This window comes from Chanodichthys erythropterus, chromosome 10 (assembly GCF_024489055.1).
Source record: "Chanodichthys erythropterus isolate Z2021 chromosome 10, ASM2448905v1, whole genome shotgun sequence".
NCBI lineage: Eukaryota > Metazoa > Chordata > Actinopteri > Cypriniformes > Xenocyprididae > Chanodichthys > Chanodichthys erythropterus.
Window position 1 is genome coordinate 45,428,045 of NC_090230.1, and position 18,851 is coordinate 45,446,895.

Consider the following 18,851-nt stretch of genomic DNA (forward strand, 5'->3'; position numbering starts at 1 on the left):
TGAACATTCATGCAGAAACACTTTATAAACAGAGCAAAATACACTTCTGAATACACTTCTGCCAATTAGACTGTGTCTGCAAAGCTGATATTATATTAGTTTTTACTAAATTCTATAGTTAAAACGTATGTGAGAGAATTATAGTTGATGCCAGAACAAAACAAAAATAATATTTAAGTGCCCACCTTTTTACAGCTTCGGCAGGTTTGAGCTCTTTTCCTTCAGTGCTTCTGGTTTCTGTTTGACGGAGGGAGGAAGGAGATTGTTGATTTGCAATGCTAATGCTGCAGACAGTCCGAGAGGAGCGATGCTGCTCTTGTTTGGGCTCGGAGGTCTTCAGTTCTTCATCAAGTAAATCTGCGGAACATAACAGCAAATTGAATCAGAATAATCGATCTTAATCTATTTGGGTTCAATCATTTTCAGGACATTTACATAAGTAATGACAAGAGTGAAAAATACTTATTCACCTTGTAAAAATGGATTTGTTTGATCCTCCTCTGTAAGTGTGTTGAGCTCCCTGGGTATTTCTGGAAAACAATGTACAATTTTTAAATCACCTTTTTGAGATTTTAGACCAATGAGAGTTCCTTGTGGAATTTGTGGAAACAGTGACGTCATGCACATGCATTTTACGTGTTCGATCTATAGGCACTGTAGAAGAAAGCGTATGTGCACAGGCGTAGTGATTCTTTAAAAAGTGACATCGCCAACTACTGGCCTGGCATGCATAATACAGCGTTTTTAGTGAAACTTTTCAAAAAATGCAAAGAAAAAACTTTTAGTTTTTAGTACATCATTGTTGTTTAAATGCACCCTTAATCGCAAAATAAATCTTCTTGTACATTATAACTGGTAGACCTATCACCAATCACATTAGTTCCTGTTACAGTCTCTTTTAAAGCAAATGATAGGCAATTTAGTACCTGACTGTGCAGAAGAAGATTGAGGTGAACAGCAGGGGGCATTTGTGAGGGCATCAGTAGTTGACAGGGCAAGAGCAGAGGTAGAGGAGGAGATAGTTGCTGGGGTAAAAGAGACAGGTAGGGGTTTGCTGATGGAGAAAGAAAGGGATGCAGAGGGAGGTGGCTTGGGGAGTTGACCAGAAGGGCAAGATGTTTCACAAAGCGCTTCAAGATCTGGTTTGCTCAGCAAAGGAACAGGTGGCACAGGTTCATTTAGAGGGACACTGAAGAAGGGAGATGTAGAAACCGCCATTGTCCGCTCATTTAGCTCTGCAAATGCTGTGAGAAAAAGATGGAATATATATATATATATATATATATATATATAAGAAGTAAAACAGGTGAAGGAAGTTTTTGAGATAGAATTTGAGATAAAGTGTTAGAGGATATATAGAGGGTTAGAGGATTTAATTTAGCAATTTCTAGTATTGTAATATTGCATCCTTCTCATGGCCATTCAATAAGTTTTGACTTTTCAGTGTGAGTTAAATCTGCTTTTTAGCCCATTTTACTTGTAAAAGGAAACCTGCTTAATAATTATGCAGAATTATTTTAAATTAATAACAATGTAGAATTAATTTTAAATTAAAATAATTATAATAATAATTATGCACATTGTCGTTTTTCGCATCCAGCCCTTGTTAAAAATTATATATTGCTTATAAAGGATTATATACAAAATTAAATTAGATTAATGTGGTTTGGAATTGGTAAAATGCGCTTGGAAAAAATATGATCAGAATATCGAATTGCATAATAATTAATTATTTTTTTTGCTTATTAATAAAAATAATTGTCAATACAACAGTAATTGCAATTTTTATGATTTCTGACCAGACTTTAGAAAGCAGAATTAAATATATTACAAGTATTGTAGTAAGTAACATTACATTTGGAATAAAATTTTAATTTGGTGTATGTAAACAAATATTTCATTAATACCTTAAGTGCACTTGTTAACTGTACTTTAGTATTTCTGCCTCTACCGTTCACATGCAGTTTGGAAGATTTCTCAATACCTGGCACACTGCCAGCAGATGGACGCTTAAGCGTGTCAGAGAGAGAGAGAGAAGAAGTTTTGGGTTCGAGGAGGGGGACAGGAGTGGGGGATACAGGGCGAGCACTGGGGACAATCTTGGGCTTAAAAACATTGGTGCGAGGTGCTCCAAAAGAATCTGAGACAGAAGTGCAATGACACAAAAAGGACGCAAACCACGTGAAAGAAGAATATTAGTCAGAGATGCAGAAAAAGTGAGAACAAGAGAGACAGTGGCTAAGAGGAAATAAATCTGACTTCTCCAAAAGCTATCTTAAAGTTTCCTTTAGAGTCAAGGCTGAGATGTACTATTCCTATTAGAATTACAGTAAATGTACTTTGAATTGCATGTAGTCTTTGAATATTTAGAAATCATGTGTCTTTACCTTTTGGGAGTACAGTGGGAGGAGAGGGAGAGTGAGAGAGGAAGGGATCGGAAGGAGAAGAAAGAGAAGCCCGAGGGAGTTTGAGCAGAGGATAGTCAGAGGTCACAGGACCCTCTAGAGGGGCCTCAGAGCCTGATAGCCTTCTTGGAAAAGACATAGGAGCTGGACACAATCATAGAGGGGAAAAACAGACAGAGAAACAATACAAGAAGTCCAGGCTTTGCTGAGAAATACATAAATGCATAAGCACTATTAGAATTGCTTCTTTGGGTCTGTAAAAGAACATTTGCATGGCTCCTCTGTGATAAAACATGCATGTGGATGTCAATGAATTGCAGCTAAATATGGCTCTTGCTCTTCTTTATTCTATTTAAATGTCACTCTAAAATGCATATGGCCATAGTGAATTTCAGTTCTCAGTTCTTGAAACAATTTCTTTTGCACTACATACCCAAATAGCAGCCCTACACATACTTCAAAGTGGTCAGAAAGTTTTTCAAAGCAAAAATCCTCCATGTAAACTCAGAGATGACAATGCAGAAGGGAATGAAATTGTACCACATGACCCTGGTGTTTGTCAAAAACAGTAGGTAAATCAGCCAGGAATTTACTCATGAGTGGTGGAAGAAAAATACCAATATTTCCAATTTAGATGGCAATAAAATTACCGACTACCTGTAAATGCTGAAATGGCTTCACTTCCTCAAGTGAAATTACCATTTGTGTAGTGCTTATGAAAAATATAAGATTTTTATTAACATGAAAATGTCAACAAATATATGCTACTGTTGAAAAGTTTGGGGTTGGTACGATTTTATTGTAAGAAGTTTCTTAAGCCTGGGACACAGCAAGGCGAAGCCAACATACAGCACAGACTACAGCCGACTGCAAACTAGCATGTGTAAGGAATTAACTGTCTATATCAGCAGGTATCAATAGTCTATTTTCATCATTCATAAGAAGAAAATAAAACAAGGATATACATGATATACACAGATATGCAAAACATAAACAAAGCAGTACTTGCTAACCATTTTAAATATCAGATGTGTTGATAACTTTCTTCATTTTAAGCAGCTCAAGTTGTTATGAAAATATTCACGTTTCGGAATGCTTGGTAGGATAACATAACATTAGACCAGCCTTGTCTGTGCCGTCTTGGCTTACTTGCTCTCTTTCATCACGTTTCGCTGTAATTCTCGTGCACTGACTTGTTTGCTAAACTGAACATCCAACCAGAGTTCCCACTCTCACTGACAGCTCCAACAGCGATTCAATACGCTGAATCAGGCAAACTGCCACCGAAGTGAGCCAGACAAGAGTCAATGTGACAAAAACTAGCCTGACAGATGCTCCCTGATGGCCAACCATCGGCTGCCTTTATGCTGCATTAATTTAATCACAATACAGTAAAAACTAGAATATTGTGAAATATTATTAAAACTGTAAATATCTGTTTTCTATTTTAAATAGTTAATAAATAGTTCTAAAGAACAGCATTTGAAATAGAAATCTTTTGTATCATACTGTAAATGTCTTTACTGTCAACTTTGAACAATTTAATGCATCGTTGCTGAATAAAAAAAGGAAGTAATAATTTCTTTTGAAAAAAAAAAAACCCCAAATGTTGGTATTGTAGCTGAGATGGTGATTTTATCAAAAAAGAAGAACTTCAACATCCAATTGAAGTCTATACACGTTGTTACCATAGAAGCAGTATAACCATACGTACAAATAACTGTAATCAAGTAGGAATGTCAACTAGCAACCAAAAGTATAGGGACCTCCAGCGGTTTCATTTAAGTTGATCTGTGGTACCTGAGCCAGGGGACGGCTGGAAGATTTTAGGCAATGCTGGGGGGAGCAAACCAGTAGAACTTTGCTCTGTGTGGGAGTCAGGTGGGGCCTGTAGCTGGGCAATGGGTGGTGGACGTGGTGGTCTGGAGCGGGCGGGTGAGGGCATGGTGCGAGGGATTGGACTGGGTGGGGTGGGTAAAGGTGGACGTGCAGGCAGGTCAGGGTTATGGATAGTGCCAGATGCTGGGCGTGAGAGGACACCACCAGCAGGCCTCTCCTTACCACTGACTGAGGTTAGCATGAAAAATGGAGGGAGAAAGAGAGCAAAAGAGTGAAAGAGAAAATAAAAGAGCAGGATTTAGGAAAAAGAGGCAAAAGAGAAGGATAGAGAAAGGGCAGGAATGTAACATGAAGGATGGAGGTGCATCATCATGAAAGATATTTAAAAGGGTTAATTATTTCAAAAGAGAATATTCAATCATTATTTTCTCACCCTCATGTTACTCCAAACGTGTACGCTGTTATTTTATTTAGTATCACTAAAGGACAATTTAAATCCAACTACAGTTCACAGTAGCCATGTAAATTCCCTGAACCTGCTTGATTTAAAGATGGTCATTTTTTCCATATATTACATATTACAGATTTAATTTTTTTTTCTAATTACTGGTAAAGTCATATTTCTATTCTAATACATTTAAAATGTAATTTATTCCTGTGATGGCAAGGCTAAATTTTCAGCAGTCATTATTCCAGTCTTCAGTGTCACATGATCCTTCAGAAATAATTCTAATAGGCTGATTCTTTTATAAACCTTGCTGAATAAAAAATATATATTTTTTAAATCTTACTGACCCCAAACTTTTGAACAGTAGTCTACATTAATTTCTTATCCAAGATTTAATATTGTAAAGCCTGTTATATAATTTTGTCAATATTTGACTAATGCTAGTTGACTTTCCAGTTACATTTATGTAATTTGTGTCATATTTTTTTAATTAATTATACGCCATTCTAAAATAAACTAATCAAATTTCGACCCATTTTCAAATTTCACAAAGCATCTCAATACTGAAGTAAAGAATCATAAACTTGTGTTAAGAAAAACGTTGAATGAAAATGTTTGAAAAATTCCTTTTGCGTTCCAGGAAAAAAGACATGAGGGTCCTGACAACATGAGGAAGAGCAAATAATGATTTTTCTTTGAAAGGGTAAACGGTGAACTACACCCTTCAAATTATAATAAAATATTTTCATGAAATTCATGATGAAATGCAAGTCAAAGCAATGAAGGACAAATAATGAATGTGATAATCATATGCAACAAAACTACATTTGTGAAAATTCATATTCCAGAAACATTCTAGGAATATTTCAATTAATGGAAATAATTAATTGGATGTAGTTTTATATGAACTTATTTTTATAAAGAAAGATAAATATATCAATATGATGAGACACATAATATGACTGAAAAGAGAGTAGAGAGAGAATATGCAAAGAGCATATGTAAATATGTAAAAAGTACCTATTACTGAAGGGGTCTTTAGAGATGCAGGTCTCTTTTCTTGGGAACGTGTTGGTCGAAGAGGAAGGTGGGATGCTGACAGTGAGAGAAAGAAAGAAGGAGAAGTTCTAGCATGTGAGGAAGTAAGGGTTACTATGGTAAGAGAAATGTACATGCATCAGTAGTGATTCATGCAAGAAGGCAGAGTATTAGGGATATAAGATAAAGAATACAAGACATGAGTATTCAAGTGTTTTATATATACAGTGGGCTCCTAAAGTCTGAGACCACTAATGAAAATACATCTACTGTGCATTTGTACAATTTAAGTTTTCATTACAAAACAATAGTGCAGAATCAAAAATATTTCTTCTGCATTTTACATCATAATGTTACTTTTATTACATTATTTTGAATCCCAGATTTTCAATGAGGTCTCAGATGTTTGGTCTCCATTGTATGTGTTTTTTTTTTTTATAATACCTGGAGTTGCAGTATTGAGATTAAGCCCAGTACTGGATCTCTTATCCTCCTCTTCATCACTCTCATTAAAATCATCCAGGTTCCCGATGTCTGTTGGTTTTACACTCATCAGACTGGCGAGACTCTGCATGTCCTCGTCCCTACAGAGGAAACCCATAACTGGTCAAGAAATGTGAGGTAGGTTATTTGTCAAGAGGTGTAGGTACAAGACTCCACTGAACCTGTTGGAAAACCTTAAAGTGTGAATTGCATGTGCGTCTTTACTTCCAGAAGCTATGTAAAGTTATTTGATCTAATGGAGATTAGGCATGAAATTCTTTTGCATTACTACATCCCAATGCAGAATCTCTACAAGACTATGATTTGAGAGTTCGCTGTATTGTTTTGGAAATTTCTGCTCTGCTTCTTGACCTGCACATGTCAGGGAAGAAACCCACCCCAGTGCCCAACAGCAAACCTCCTGTCTGGGCAGGCAGCCATTCCTCTTGTTGGATTCAAAAGCACTCCAAATATTACTCCAAGATTATGTTTGTTTTTGAAAAAAAAAAAAAAAAAAAAAAAAAGACTTGCTGTAGTCAGATTCCCACATGATTGAATCTAGATAACTAAACACGACATGCAAGTGTTATAACTCCAACAGGGAGAACTCACGTAGCTTTCCCCTCCTTGAGGAACACACAGGATAAGGAGAGCTTCAGCGTGGCCTCCACCACCTTAACCGACAAAGGCTTCATTTTGAGCATGAGGTCCGTCTGCGAGTGTGTGGCGCTGGCAAACTTCTTCATGTTCAAGTCCACAGATGCCAGAACTTTCCGGCTGCCCTTAGCTGTCTCCTGTAGAACACCAGAGAAGGTTATTGTAGTTTAATTTAGAGAATAATTCAAGTAAATTTTTACATTTTGTTCTTTTTGCATCTACGTTCATATAGACAATAAAAAAATAAAAATATAACTTGCAGGATACTACAGTTCATTTATGTAAGTGAGGATAGCAAAATAAAGTAAACTGTGACATATTATGCTCAAAAATTCTTCATACAGTGGACTACCAGTAAAATCGATAAAAATTTGGAACCAAAAATTATTCAGACACTTTGACCTGACCATGTTTTGCTTAAGTGTTATCTGACATAATTGAGATTAATGTTTTCTGACACAGTTTAACTCTGAGATCTTGTCATATTTTATTACCATTTGTACCAACTGTATTAATGAATGAAATGTTCAGGTTCTGAATAAATTTTGGTTTGACTACACACACACACACACACACACACACACACACACACACACACACACACACACACACACACACATACATTCAGTCGGCACTTTATTAGGTACACCTGACTGCATTTAGGCATGTATACATGGTCAAGGCAAATGTGAAATTTGTAGAAATGAAATTTCTTCAAAGATTTAAGTGACTTTGAATGTAGCATGGTTGTTGGCACCAGACAGGCTTGTCTGAGTATTTCAGAAGCTACTGGGATTTTCACGTACAACCATCTCTTGGGTTTATAGAGAATGGTCCGAAAAAGATAAAATATCCAGTGAGAGGCAGTACTGTGGGCAAGGGTTAGGGTGCCAGAGTTCAAAGGAGAATGGCCAGACTGGTTCGAGCTGATAGAAAGGCAACAGTAACTCAAATAACCAGTCATTACAACCAAGTTATGCAGAAGAGCATCTCTGAACAAACAACATCAAACCTTGAAGAAGATGGCCTACAGCAGCAAAGACCACAACGGTGCCACTCCCATCAGTTAAGAATAGGAAACTGAGGCTACAATTCACACAGGCTCACCAAAATTGAACAACAGAACATTAAGAAAACGTTGCTTGGTCTGATGAGTCTCAATTTCTGCTGTGACATCGAGATGGTAGGATCAGAATTTGTCCATTACAGCACCTTTGGGATGTGATGGAATGTGGGATTTGCATCATGGATGTGCAGCTAACAAATCTGTAGCAACTGTGTAATGCTATGTCAATATGGAACAAAATCTCTAAGAAATGTTTCCAGCACCTTGTTGAATCTATGCCACAAAGAATTAAGGCAGTTCTGAAGGCAAAAGGGGGGCCAACTCGGTACTAGAAGGGTGTACCTAATAAAGTGGCTTGTGAGTGTATATAACATAAAATAAATTCAATAAACTTTAATAGAAACTTCATCTTTAATTTTTTTTTTTTTTTTAAACTCACATTCTCAATGAAAAATGTCCATTCTTTGTCTTCAAACTCATCTGCATGTGGGTCCTGTGAAACAAAAGCATATTCACACATATTATATAGTTCACATATTATAGTATAGTTCAACATCTGTCAGTATCTTTAACAAGTTGTGCATTGCATGCAATATATTTCTATATATCGTATAACTGTATAATAAGCTGCAACAGGTGTCATACCCTGTAGAGTGTGACGGTAATGTCCACATTCTCAGGTACAGGCCACACTACCATCCCCCTGTAGGGATTTTTGATGCCTGGCTGCCATGCATGAAGCTGATGAGAAAATAATAACACTGTCAGTCAGTCATAATAATCTACATTGTACAGCAGTTGTAATCATTGTAAACGCTTGTAAATCACTGTAAATAACTGAAAGCTTGGGTATAAAAATAACCTGAAAATGGTGGATTCCTGGACATAGTCATAAAATAAATAAGTTACCCTTGCGTTCACAAATAATTGTGTATATGGAACTTGACTTGTATTTCATAATGTCTTTACTATTTTTTATATAATTTATTATGTGTGTCAATAAAAACATGAATTCATATGAAATAATACTACTTAAAATATCTTATTTATATATTTATAGACAATTAAAGATTGTTTATCTTTGTACCTTGGAGCAAATGCGCCTGTTCCTCCTTGTCCACACCACTCTCAGTTTGTCTGGTTGCCTATAAAATAAAAAAAGAGTGCTGAGTGGGAGTGTACAAGTTGAATAATGGGTCCTTCAATGACTATTGATGACTTCCACAATGAGACTAACACTTTTCAGTGCTTGCTTAAAATAGCAGGATGTAAATATAAAGTCTATATGAAATTATTGAGAAAGCCACTGTGGCATTTCTTGTTTGTTTATGTGTCTACAAGAAGCTACAGGCAGTGAAACAGATCTTGTGATCTGGTCTCCCAGTGTTACCCAGAGGCAGAAAGGAATCAATAAATGCTGCCAACTGTTTCAAACCCAAAACAAAACAAGAGAACATGATGCAAGGCCTTGCATACAAGACGAATCCAAACTGGAGGAATCTTTAACTCACAAACAAGAACAAATAATCAATTGAGGCATGAAACTTTGTCTTACTAAATGACCAAATTTCAATTTGTTGTCATTTGAAACATGTGGTATCTATTACATTTATTCCCCTGCATTGCTACCCATACTGCCACATGAAAATGTAAAAAACAAGTAAAAGCTTTTCAAGAGTTCCTGTGATGTTTAAGTCTGTTTATTGAGGTCACACCACACCCTGTAGACCTAGATAAGCCTTTTATCTAATATCCAGAACATTATGATGACATATTGACAGCAAAAATGCAAATCAATAAATGTGGTGCTTTAAAAACAAATTAATGGAAATTATCTTTACCAAGTGTACACATCTGCACTAGCACATGTTTCCTAAATAAACTTGCCCTTTGGTAGTGAATTGTTCAGATGTGAGCCCATTGTACACATCTGAGCTGTTCAGTTAGTGTCATGCTCGCTGTATTAAGAATTGGAGGAAACTCGGCAAGGTCACATGACCGAGCTGACTTTGGCTAACAGCACAAGGGGTGTTGGCCTCTGATCTCACTCAAGTCTCTCTGTGTGTTTACAAACAGCTGCTCACATTTAATAATGGTGGCTTGGGATATGAGGGTTGTCATTAAGCATACAAAAACAGTGAAGGGAACCAAAAAAAAGTATGCGCTACTGTTCAAAAGTTTTTTTTTTTTGTGTTTTTGAAAGACCTCTCTTAAGACCCAAAGAAATATTGCTTATTATTATTATTATTAATACTGAAAACTGTAGTGCTGCTTAATATTTTTGTGGAAACCGTGATTTTTTTTCTAGGATTTTCAATGAACAGAAAGTTCAAAAGGGAAGCATTTATTTGAAATATAATTTTTTTGTAACTTTATAAATGTCTTTACTGTCACTTTTGATCAATTTAATGCATCCTTGCAAAATAAATTACTATTGACCCCAAACGTTTGAACAGTATAGTATTTGCTCTCATGATGTTCCAAACCCTATGACTGTACCCTTTCTCCCTGTTCATCACACAAAGCTATTGCTTGGCTTTATAGCTATGTTTCCATCTAAAGTTGCAAATTTAACTTGACTTTAGACAAAATTGGAGTATCGCATAAAAGATTTCATCCCTTGTGTTCAAGAGAACAAAATCGCCACTTCCTGTAAATTGGCGCAAAATATCTGCAATAAAAATGGAAGTTGCTGAAATAACTGTGGTTCTTTTTTTTCCTACATCATAAATGACTTGCGTCTCAGTGTGCGCAGACAAAATGCGATAAATGTTGTAATGTTATCTTACATTCCGATGCCTGGTGTTTGGGAACGCAATCATGTGAGACAGTTCTGGGAGGTCATTATACCACATCAGTCTGATGACAGACTTTGGTTTAGGCATTTCAGGAAGACCAAACCAACATTTGAGATGCTGTGCAATGAAATTGGTCCGCTCGTTAGTCCAGTTATCCAATCACAACCTCTGATGAGGCAAAGTCATGTGAGTTTTTTGTTGTGAATCGAAGAATTTATTCAGTAAATGTGTTTTCATCGTAGTTTATGTGCATGTCTTATCACATAAAAAATATCCGACTACACGTTTTTATGCACATTTTTAAAATTTATGCACATCATGCCGTTTCCATCTAGCATTTTTTTAAAAGTGAAATCCCAAAATGTGCATAAAAATAGGTGGATGGAAACATAGCTATTGTAGTCATATGGACCAATTTTAAGATACTTTCATGGTACTGTAATGAATTCCCCTTCTATTTGCATGGAAAAGCATGGCCAGAATATGAATAGAAAGGGCTAGTTTTGCTTTCCACAGAAGAAAGAAGGTCAAACAGGTTTGAAATGTCATGTGTTTCAAAGAAGGAAAAATTAATAATATCCCTAAACTCACCAATATGATTCTTAACGTACGTGACCCACAAGTAAATGTCATAGTACAGATGGATCATGCATTTTTCTTTACATTGATGTTTGCAAAGGTAAACTTAATATGTGTGTCAGTAGCAGCACGAACCGCTACACAAAGAGAAGTGAGACCCAACTCTTACTCAGGTTACAGCTAGTAATAGCAACAGGGCAGAACGGTCTGAAAGGATAAATTAGGAGGAGAAGAGGGGGAACGTGGGTAGAGCGCAGATGGACGTAAAAATAGACTGGTTGGAAAAATGAGTTCTGTAATTTTCTTTCTGAAATTCAGTCCTTCTTTTTTTTCATCACTTTGACATGTAAAGTGCATGTCAGATAAACACGTGCTCACATACACACACCCCACCCCGTTCGAGTTATATTACCCTATCAGAAGCAACCGCTGTCATCTTTCAGCTGTCTAATATCTCCTGCTCACACCCTCCTCAGCTGTGGCGTAACATCAACAGACTTTGGCCCACTGGCAGTATAAAAAAATCAAAGATATACTCTAAATCATCCCACAAGACACATTCTGTACTTTCTTTTCACCTTTAGAAACACTGCCAGCTCTACAAAAAAGATTTTAAGAAAGTTGTACTACAATACACGTTTAGGTCAGCAAAAGTACCCTCTGGAAAAGATACAGGAATTTATTTTCCTCAGTGTTGCAAGAGAATCTAGACATTGGACATCAGCTGAATGCTCATTAGGCGATAACAACAATTATGACTGCTCAAGTTTACTATTAACCCAACCTTCCTTTCCAATAGCAATGCTGAAAGATTAAATATGAGTCCATATTGAATAGGAAAGAATAAATCATGTCTAGAACATAGAATTGCTGAAACATTCAGATCACCAATAACATGATTCAGACTTTTTATGCCAGAGATAGTGCTAATCTCAGATAGTGCTTAACTCTAATAGGCAGAAATTACACAGTGATTCAGTTTCTCGTAGAGGCAGATGACAAGCCATTGCATAACAGAGGGTTCCTTCATTTGCCAGGCCATGACAGAGAATATTGTTAATAGTCAATATTGCCAAAATGATTAAAACGCTAAGCCTTTAGTGCAATGGAAGCACTCAAGAACATCTTGTGCACTGTGCACATTGTGTATTATGTGTATACTGTGGTATTCTGCATCTTCTATATTGTCTTATACTAATGATTGTGTTGCTGTTGGATGATGGACCCAAGATTTCCACTCACTGTTGCACTTTTCTATATGGCGTAGTGGTGATAAAGTAATTTTATTTGATTGCTCTGATTAAAAGACACCTTTTTTGACTTGGCTGAGTAATTGTGTTAGAAAAACAGTATAGTTTTTAAATCCAATCAGACTCAATTCCTCTTGATCATGCTGTCTTTGATCATAGATAAGAACAGACACACGTGTCACTAATGAATGCGAGGACAGGAACACTCCCTGTCTGTGTCAACAGCTGTCTCCTGATCAAGACACTTATGATAGACAGCAGAAATAATCTAATTATTTAATTCTCACACCTCACTGTGTTCACATGGAAAACTTTTTTGAAGGAAAAAGCAATATATTGCATAAAACATATAATTTGAGTTGTCAAACAGCAATAAAGTATTTTCCCGACTATTTAAGGGTGAAGTCAAGAGGAATTCGATGCTCCTTTGAGCTCTTATAATAATTTATGAATATGAGAAAATGAAAACACCTAAACAGAAAGCAAAAGCAACACCCCTCAATTTTAATCAACTCCCGCTTATGTGAGTCAGGTAAATAAAGTTCAAATAAGCAGCACTTTATTCTGCTTAGTTCAACATGATGGATGTTCGTAATATGTTCAATGTTGACAGCACGAGTGATGGAGGCGGAAGTGGTGTGTGGCTGCCAACGTTCTCCAATGCATCTCAAATACATTTTAATATCGAGTGCTGTATTTATTGTTCTATTCACAATCATTTACATTACCAACGCTAAATTAAAATAAGATACAGTGTGTGCGCGCATGGTACTGTTTCAGTCAGAAGAACCGCCCTTCAGCACTGCGTATTTACGAAGCACACGCGATATAACGGAAAAGAAATCATAACTTACCATTTCTTTGTACATTCCAGAACAAGTTCTTGATACGATGCCACGAACTGAAATTTAGTGGCCTTTTTGCCAACTCTTTGTAATCTTTTCCACACTGAAGTCATTCTTCTGTAGAAAATGCAGTATCCTCGAATGAAGTCAGGCGCATGGAAATGATGTTTTTACCGTCCCGCCACAGAAGAAAAAGTAAAACCTACTCAAATATTTGGCTGTCAAGTGGCTCGTTAAGTGAAATGTTCCTGCTGAGGAGCACGAGCTGCACCTCATGCGGCTCAGTACCACCGAACTGTCGCCATCGAGTAAAGACCATTTACGGAAACTACTGCATCACGTTACACACCAGAGCGAGAGATTCTCAGTGTATTGCAATTAGTTGCCTTGGAGCAAAAACATGTGTGAGTAAAAAAAATAGAGGGACTTCATCGTTTTTGTGTTGTTGAGCTTCACGCAATACGAAATTACTCTAAAAAGCAGCTGTCTGAAAACGAACTGATGAAAGTGGCTGAAGAAGTGGGAAGGGTTATGCAAACACGCCTATGAGATGCAGCACTATGCAAAATCACCCTCATTGTATTCCGTACAGTACTAAAGGTATTGATGACATGACGGATCAGGCAGGGGTTACATCCAGTCAGCCTGGGGTCAAAAGAGGACGCACTGTATGAATAAGTGTTGAATAATTATCATATTTTGGTTGCAAACTTACAGATAGAGTCCAAAGTGATGATTTCATTTTCATCTGAATTATGGACAATACATTTGCTAAAAACTTGAACACTGAAAACTTAACTCTTTGTGGAGCTTACGAAAGAAAATATAATTGTGGACTTGCAGTATATAACGAGTAACATAGCTAGGTCTGTGATTTTAAGACAAAATAATTCCAATGTAGGCTCTCTCTCTCTCTCTCTCTCTCTCTCTCTATATATATATGCATATTTATGATTGTTCATTTAGGCTATTTTGTCCCTAACCATTTTGGGTAGCTTTTACCACATTTTACCAAGTTGTGTTGCAATACAATGCTTTACACAGATAGATAGATAGATAGATAGATAGATAGATAGATAGATAGATAGATAGATAGATAGATAGATAGATAGATAGATAGATAGATAGATAGATAGATAGATAGATAGATAGATAGATAGATCAATTGATAGAATGATCGATTGATAGGCTGACTGATTCATTCATTCATTGAGTTGTGTAGAGTTTATTTACAATAAAAAAAAGTAGCAATACATCATTGTTACCACTAGTTTGTGAAGGATAGCACAATAAAATTGCATTAACTTATTTCCATTGTGGTCCTTGGTTTTGTTAACAAGACATAAAGCTTGAAAAATGAAAAACTTACATCCAAATTATACAAACACATCCATATCTATTTAAACCATCCCATCTAAAAACAATCTCTTTACTCTTATACTAAAACCAACATTATCCTTTAAAATCTTAATGTCCAATGGCAACTTATTCCACTCCTGTGCACCTGTATATTTGAATGTCCTATGACCATACAAAGTCTTACACTACATAAGATCCACAATACTTTGTCTAGTGTAATGACCATGTCTTACATTCATTACACGGGAGTCTATGGGAGCCCACAGAACCATTTGGTAAAATGTGTTCATCATTCATTGCATTGTAATTTGGATCAGATCATCATCAAACTCCCTTGTAAAACTGTTGCTTACAAAAACATCAACATAATACTCTGGAGCAGCAATGTGAGTCTGTCCAGTCCTTGATCATGATGGGTATTTTTAGTGGACATTGGCAAGGGGATTTTTCAAGTTACACAGGATCTATTTTAGACGTCTGGGAGCGAGGGATAAATGGACAGAAGCAGCTGGAGGGATGGGACGAGTGGTGCCGCCTGTGTGGGTTATGAGGGGGAGCACAAACGTTTGGATCAGTTGATGACCTAGAATCTAAATCGGTGACCCCCTTAGTCATATTCCTGTGTGACACTAACCTCTTCCTGTCTGGTGTTTTCACTCACTGCTAACCCCATTATATTTCTGTTTTTAAAACAAAAATACCATTTCCAATATAGTAAAATAAAGTTTGACATTTTTAGAAAAATACAAAAACTCTTCAATGTTCAATCCTTAGTAAATTTATATATTGTACCTTATGCTGGGGCATTTCAGTAAAGCTCATTAATAATAATTGATCAGTACATGTGATTATTGATGTGTGGAACTAACTACCAGTGGTTTGTGTTTGAGAGTTGTTGAATACAGTTTGCAGTCTAATTACAGGTACGCAAATATCAGCAAGCTCATGTAAAACTTAGCAAAAAGACTTAAGTCAACTGGGAAACAGTGATTTGTGGTCATGACTATGAGTTTCCAAAATGGGCCCCTCCCTTCACTTGACATAACAAGCAGGGATTGTATCCGGGTAAGACATGAGCTCACTCATAATACATGCTTACTCACTAGGTGGATCAAGAAATGCCTCATCCTTATAATGATGTGCCACACCACTTTATACCTACATATGGTATATAAAAAAACAAGGGCCTCATTTATCAGTGAAGAACATGAAGATGACATACTGTTCCCTTAAACCATACTACCTTAAAAAAGTTCAAAAACATTTTTTTTTTTTAAAGAAATTAATACTTTAATTCAGCAAGGATGCATTTTATCTACATGCATTGATGTTTTTAAAAAAATCTTACCAACCCCAAACCTTTGAACGGCAGCGTAATTCATATTCAAAACAGGCTAAATATTTCAAAAACGCAGATACATTCAATTTAGAATGATGGGAATTGCTTTTAAAAATGTTCGGTTAAACATAAGTAAATAAAAAAGTATGTGCAATCATTTCTGCCATAATGTTTATGCCTTTAAGATTTATCAAAGGGCAGAAAGTGCATATTTTTCATATTAAGTTATTATTGAGTTACTTTTAACAGACATACCTTGTTGAGATATTGTATCCAACAATATCTTGTACATCTGTGTTTTATAGAGCTTTCTAGAGAAATGCCACATCCTTCACCAGTTAATCACCCCGTCATACCATTATGTGCAGTTTGTCATAGTCTCCATGAAGAAATGGTATGCAGTGTGGAAAGTACAGTGGGAGTGTTTCAGCAAGTCAAGAGCAAGATCTTGGCACATGAGTAGGGCTGTGGCACAATGACAAATTCTCAGTGCTGTAAGACTGCTGAGAGCTTTGTTCCTGTTGTATACCTGCAAAGACTCAAACAGAAGACCACTTAGCCTAGAGCACCAGACGGAAACCTTTAATAACTGTTTGCTATTCTTTGGAGGACACACTCTGACAGCAGCTGCAGTGAGCATGGAGATCTTGACCTCCCGAATGGCAGAGTTTAGACACAGTGGTTCATCCACCTGCTCAAGCTCAACTGAAATAAATGTCAGAGATTAAACCAAGGGTAAAAAAAATGTGTGGTCATGACTATGAGTTTCCAAACCACCCCTTCCTTTAAATTAAATTAAATTACAAATATTACAACAGTATGTTGTTATATATTACATTAGAATTGCTATAGTATATTGCTATTTCTTTCATGACAAGTCTTGGAGTGTTTGGAAAGGTAATGAGCATGACAATATTTATATGTTTGTTCTTGGCGGAATAGATCTGCTACGCTGCTGCTGCTGCAGAGCAAGTACGGACGTGCTGCTGCCAATAAACACACGACACGCTGCTGTGAGCAAGCAAGACATGTTGCTGCTGTACAATAGAGGTTTTTTTTGTGTGTTTTTTCCTGTACATGAATTACCTGTTGCAGATTCATGCAAGTGGAGCTGGGGAAGGTGGAGGGCAGGGTTGCCAGGTTTTCACAATAAAACCCACTCAATAGCTACTCAAAATTAGCCAAAACTAGCACAATCACATTTCAGGGGTGGTCCCCCTGTAAAAATCACTTTCCAGGGGTAAAAATCAATGTTTTTGACTTGGTCCCTCTGGTAAAATTTGCCTTCCAGGGCCTAAATATCATGTTATTTGGGGTCGCTTCAACACGCGGACATGAAAAATAACCTTTCGGCAACAGTGTTAAAGTAGCTCAATTCCACAGGAAAACCACAGACTTGGCAACACTAGTGGAGGGTTTCTGAAATTGCACTGCAACTGATACTAGTGATTGAACCATTTTTTTTTAGTGAACTGGCTGTATCATTTCACCAAATTGGACTGAACCATCTGAAACAGTCTGCAGCGACAGCCAGCACAGATCTCAAGTTACTCAATCAAACTCACTTTCGGACGTGTCTGACAGTCAGTCCATCTTAAAATGAGCCAATATCCAGGAGTATATGATGATGTCGGTTTTTGCCAACTCATTCAGAGCTCCAGTTAGTCCAACAGTACACTGAACTGAGAACAGTATTTCAGGCATGTCCGACATGCTGAGAACTGTGTGTGGAGGGTTTCATAATGGGGGAAAAATGTGTGTTTCAGATGTCTTTTGCTAAAAAGCATAAAGTATAACAAATAAAAGGTATTGGAAATATAACAGTGATCCGATGGCAGTAGTAAGTAGTATTCAAGAGTTGGTTAATGATTTCAACAGTTTTCGAGTCACCAGTAGGCCTACACTGAATTGAGGAAAAAGTTCTGACTCAGACTTGTATACGAAAAACCAATGAGGTGCTGATGTGAGCATATGCGTGAACGACCAGTTGACTTGAATGAGGGGCAACATTTAATTTTTAAGGTTTCGCATGGTTTATGTAAAAAGGTGAGTTGATTAAGACTAGTTTATTAACTATATATGCTTTAGACATGTAAAACATTCACATTTCACATCGTTATTGTGTATATGTGACATCATTGTGTGATTATGTAAATGAACTGGTGAATTGTTTTTGTTTTTTTAACCGGTTCATTGAAAAGAACTAACCGAAAGAACCAGTTTGTGGAAAAGAATCCGACTTCCCATCACTAACTGTTACAGAAAATGCTGACCAAATATTTGTAAAGTTGACCAGCAAGCTCATTGGCTACTAATACAGCAGAAACCAATCAGCTGTGCCCTATAGAGAATGATGTGCTTGCAAGCAGGTTGAGTTTAGGGCCTATCAGCCTGTGCCATCTAGAGTTTCATGACAGAACTTTGTATTTATTAAACTGCTATAAACTTACATATACACTTGATAAAACCTAAAGCTTATTTTTGATGGAAATTGCAGGACATGCAGACACTGTGTTACTTTAATATTAGTGATGGGAACAGTTTTTTTTAGTACTGCATGGCCTGTGTCTGAACTTGTTCCTCCCCTCTCTCCCTAATGCAAAAGAAGCTATCAGTATTACCTAATAAGCACAAGAGTAGCTGGAACCATTTGTTTAGACTTGCTGCGTAATGAGAGAGTGGTTCAGAAAGATCTGAACGAGCCTCAATCCAAACATTCAAATTTAGAATAATTGTTTTAATCAG

At 36.7% G+C, this 18,851-nt stretch overlaps 1 protein-coding gene across 9 annotated transcripts in view; it reads right to left on the reverse strand.

The window, feature by feature from the left end:
- The window catches only part of ehbp1l1b (EH domain binding protein 1-like 1b), a 31,763-nt gene extending 15,274 nt beyond the window's left edge, over positions 1–16,489 (reverse strand). For 2 of the 9 annotated variants that reach the window (XM_067397888.1, XM_067397887.1), the window contains exons 1-6: positions 4,206–5,390; positions 2,388–2,549; positions 1,985–2,140; positions 927–1,244; positions 471–530; positions 186–357 (exon numbers count right to left, since the gene is read on the reverse strand). In XM_067397888.1, the coding sequence (XP_067253989.1) occupies positions 186–357; positions 471–530; positions 927–1,244; positions 1,985–2,140; positions 2,388–2,549; positions 4,206–4,485 (1,148 nt within the window). In that variant the 5' untranslated portion in view covers positions 4,486–5,390. Of the gene's footprint in view, positions 1–185; positions 358–470; positions 531–926; positions 1,245–1,984; positions 2,141–2,387; positions 2,550–4,205; positions 5,392–5,712; positions 5,788–6,174; positions 6,315–6,825; positions 7,008–8,375; positions 8,430–8,581; positions 8,678–9,023; positions 9,082–13,417; positions 13,929–16,361 lie in introns of those variants that run through there. The other 7 variants (XM_067397892.1, XM_067397890.1, XM_067397891.1 and 4 more) reach the window with 7 other exon arrangements.
- Between the last annotated feature and the right edge of the window lie 2,362 nt (positions 16,490–18,851).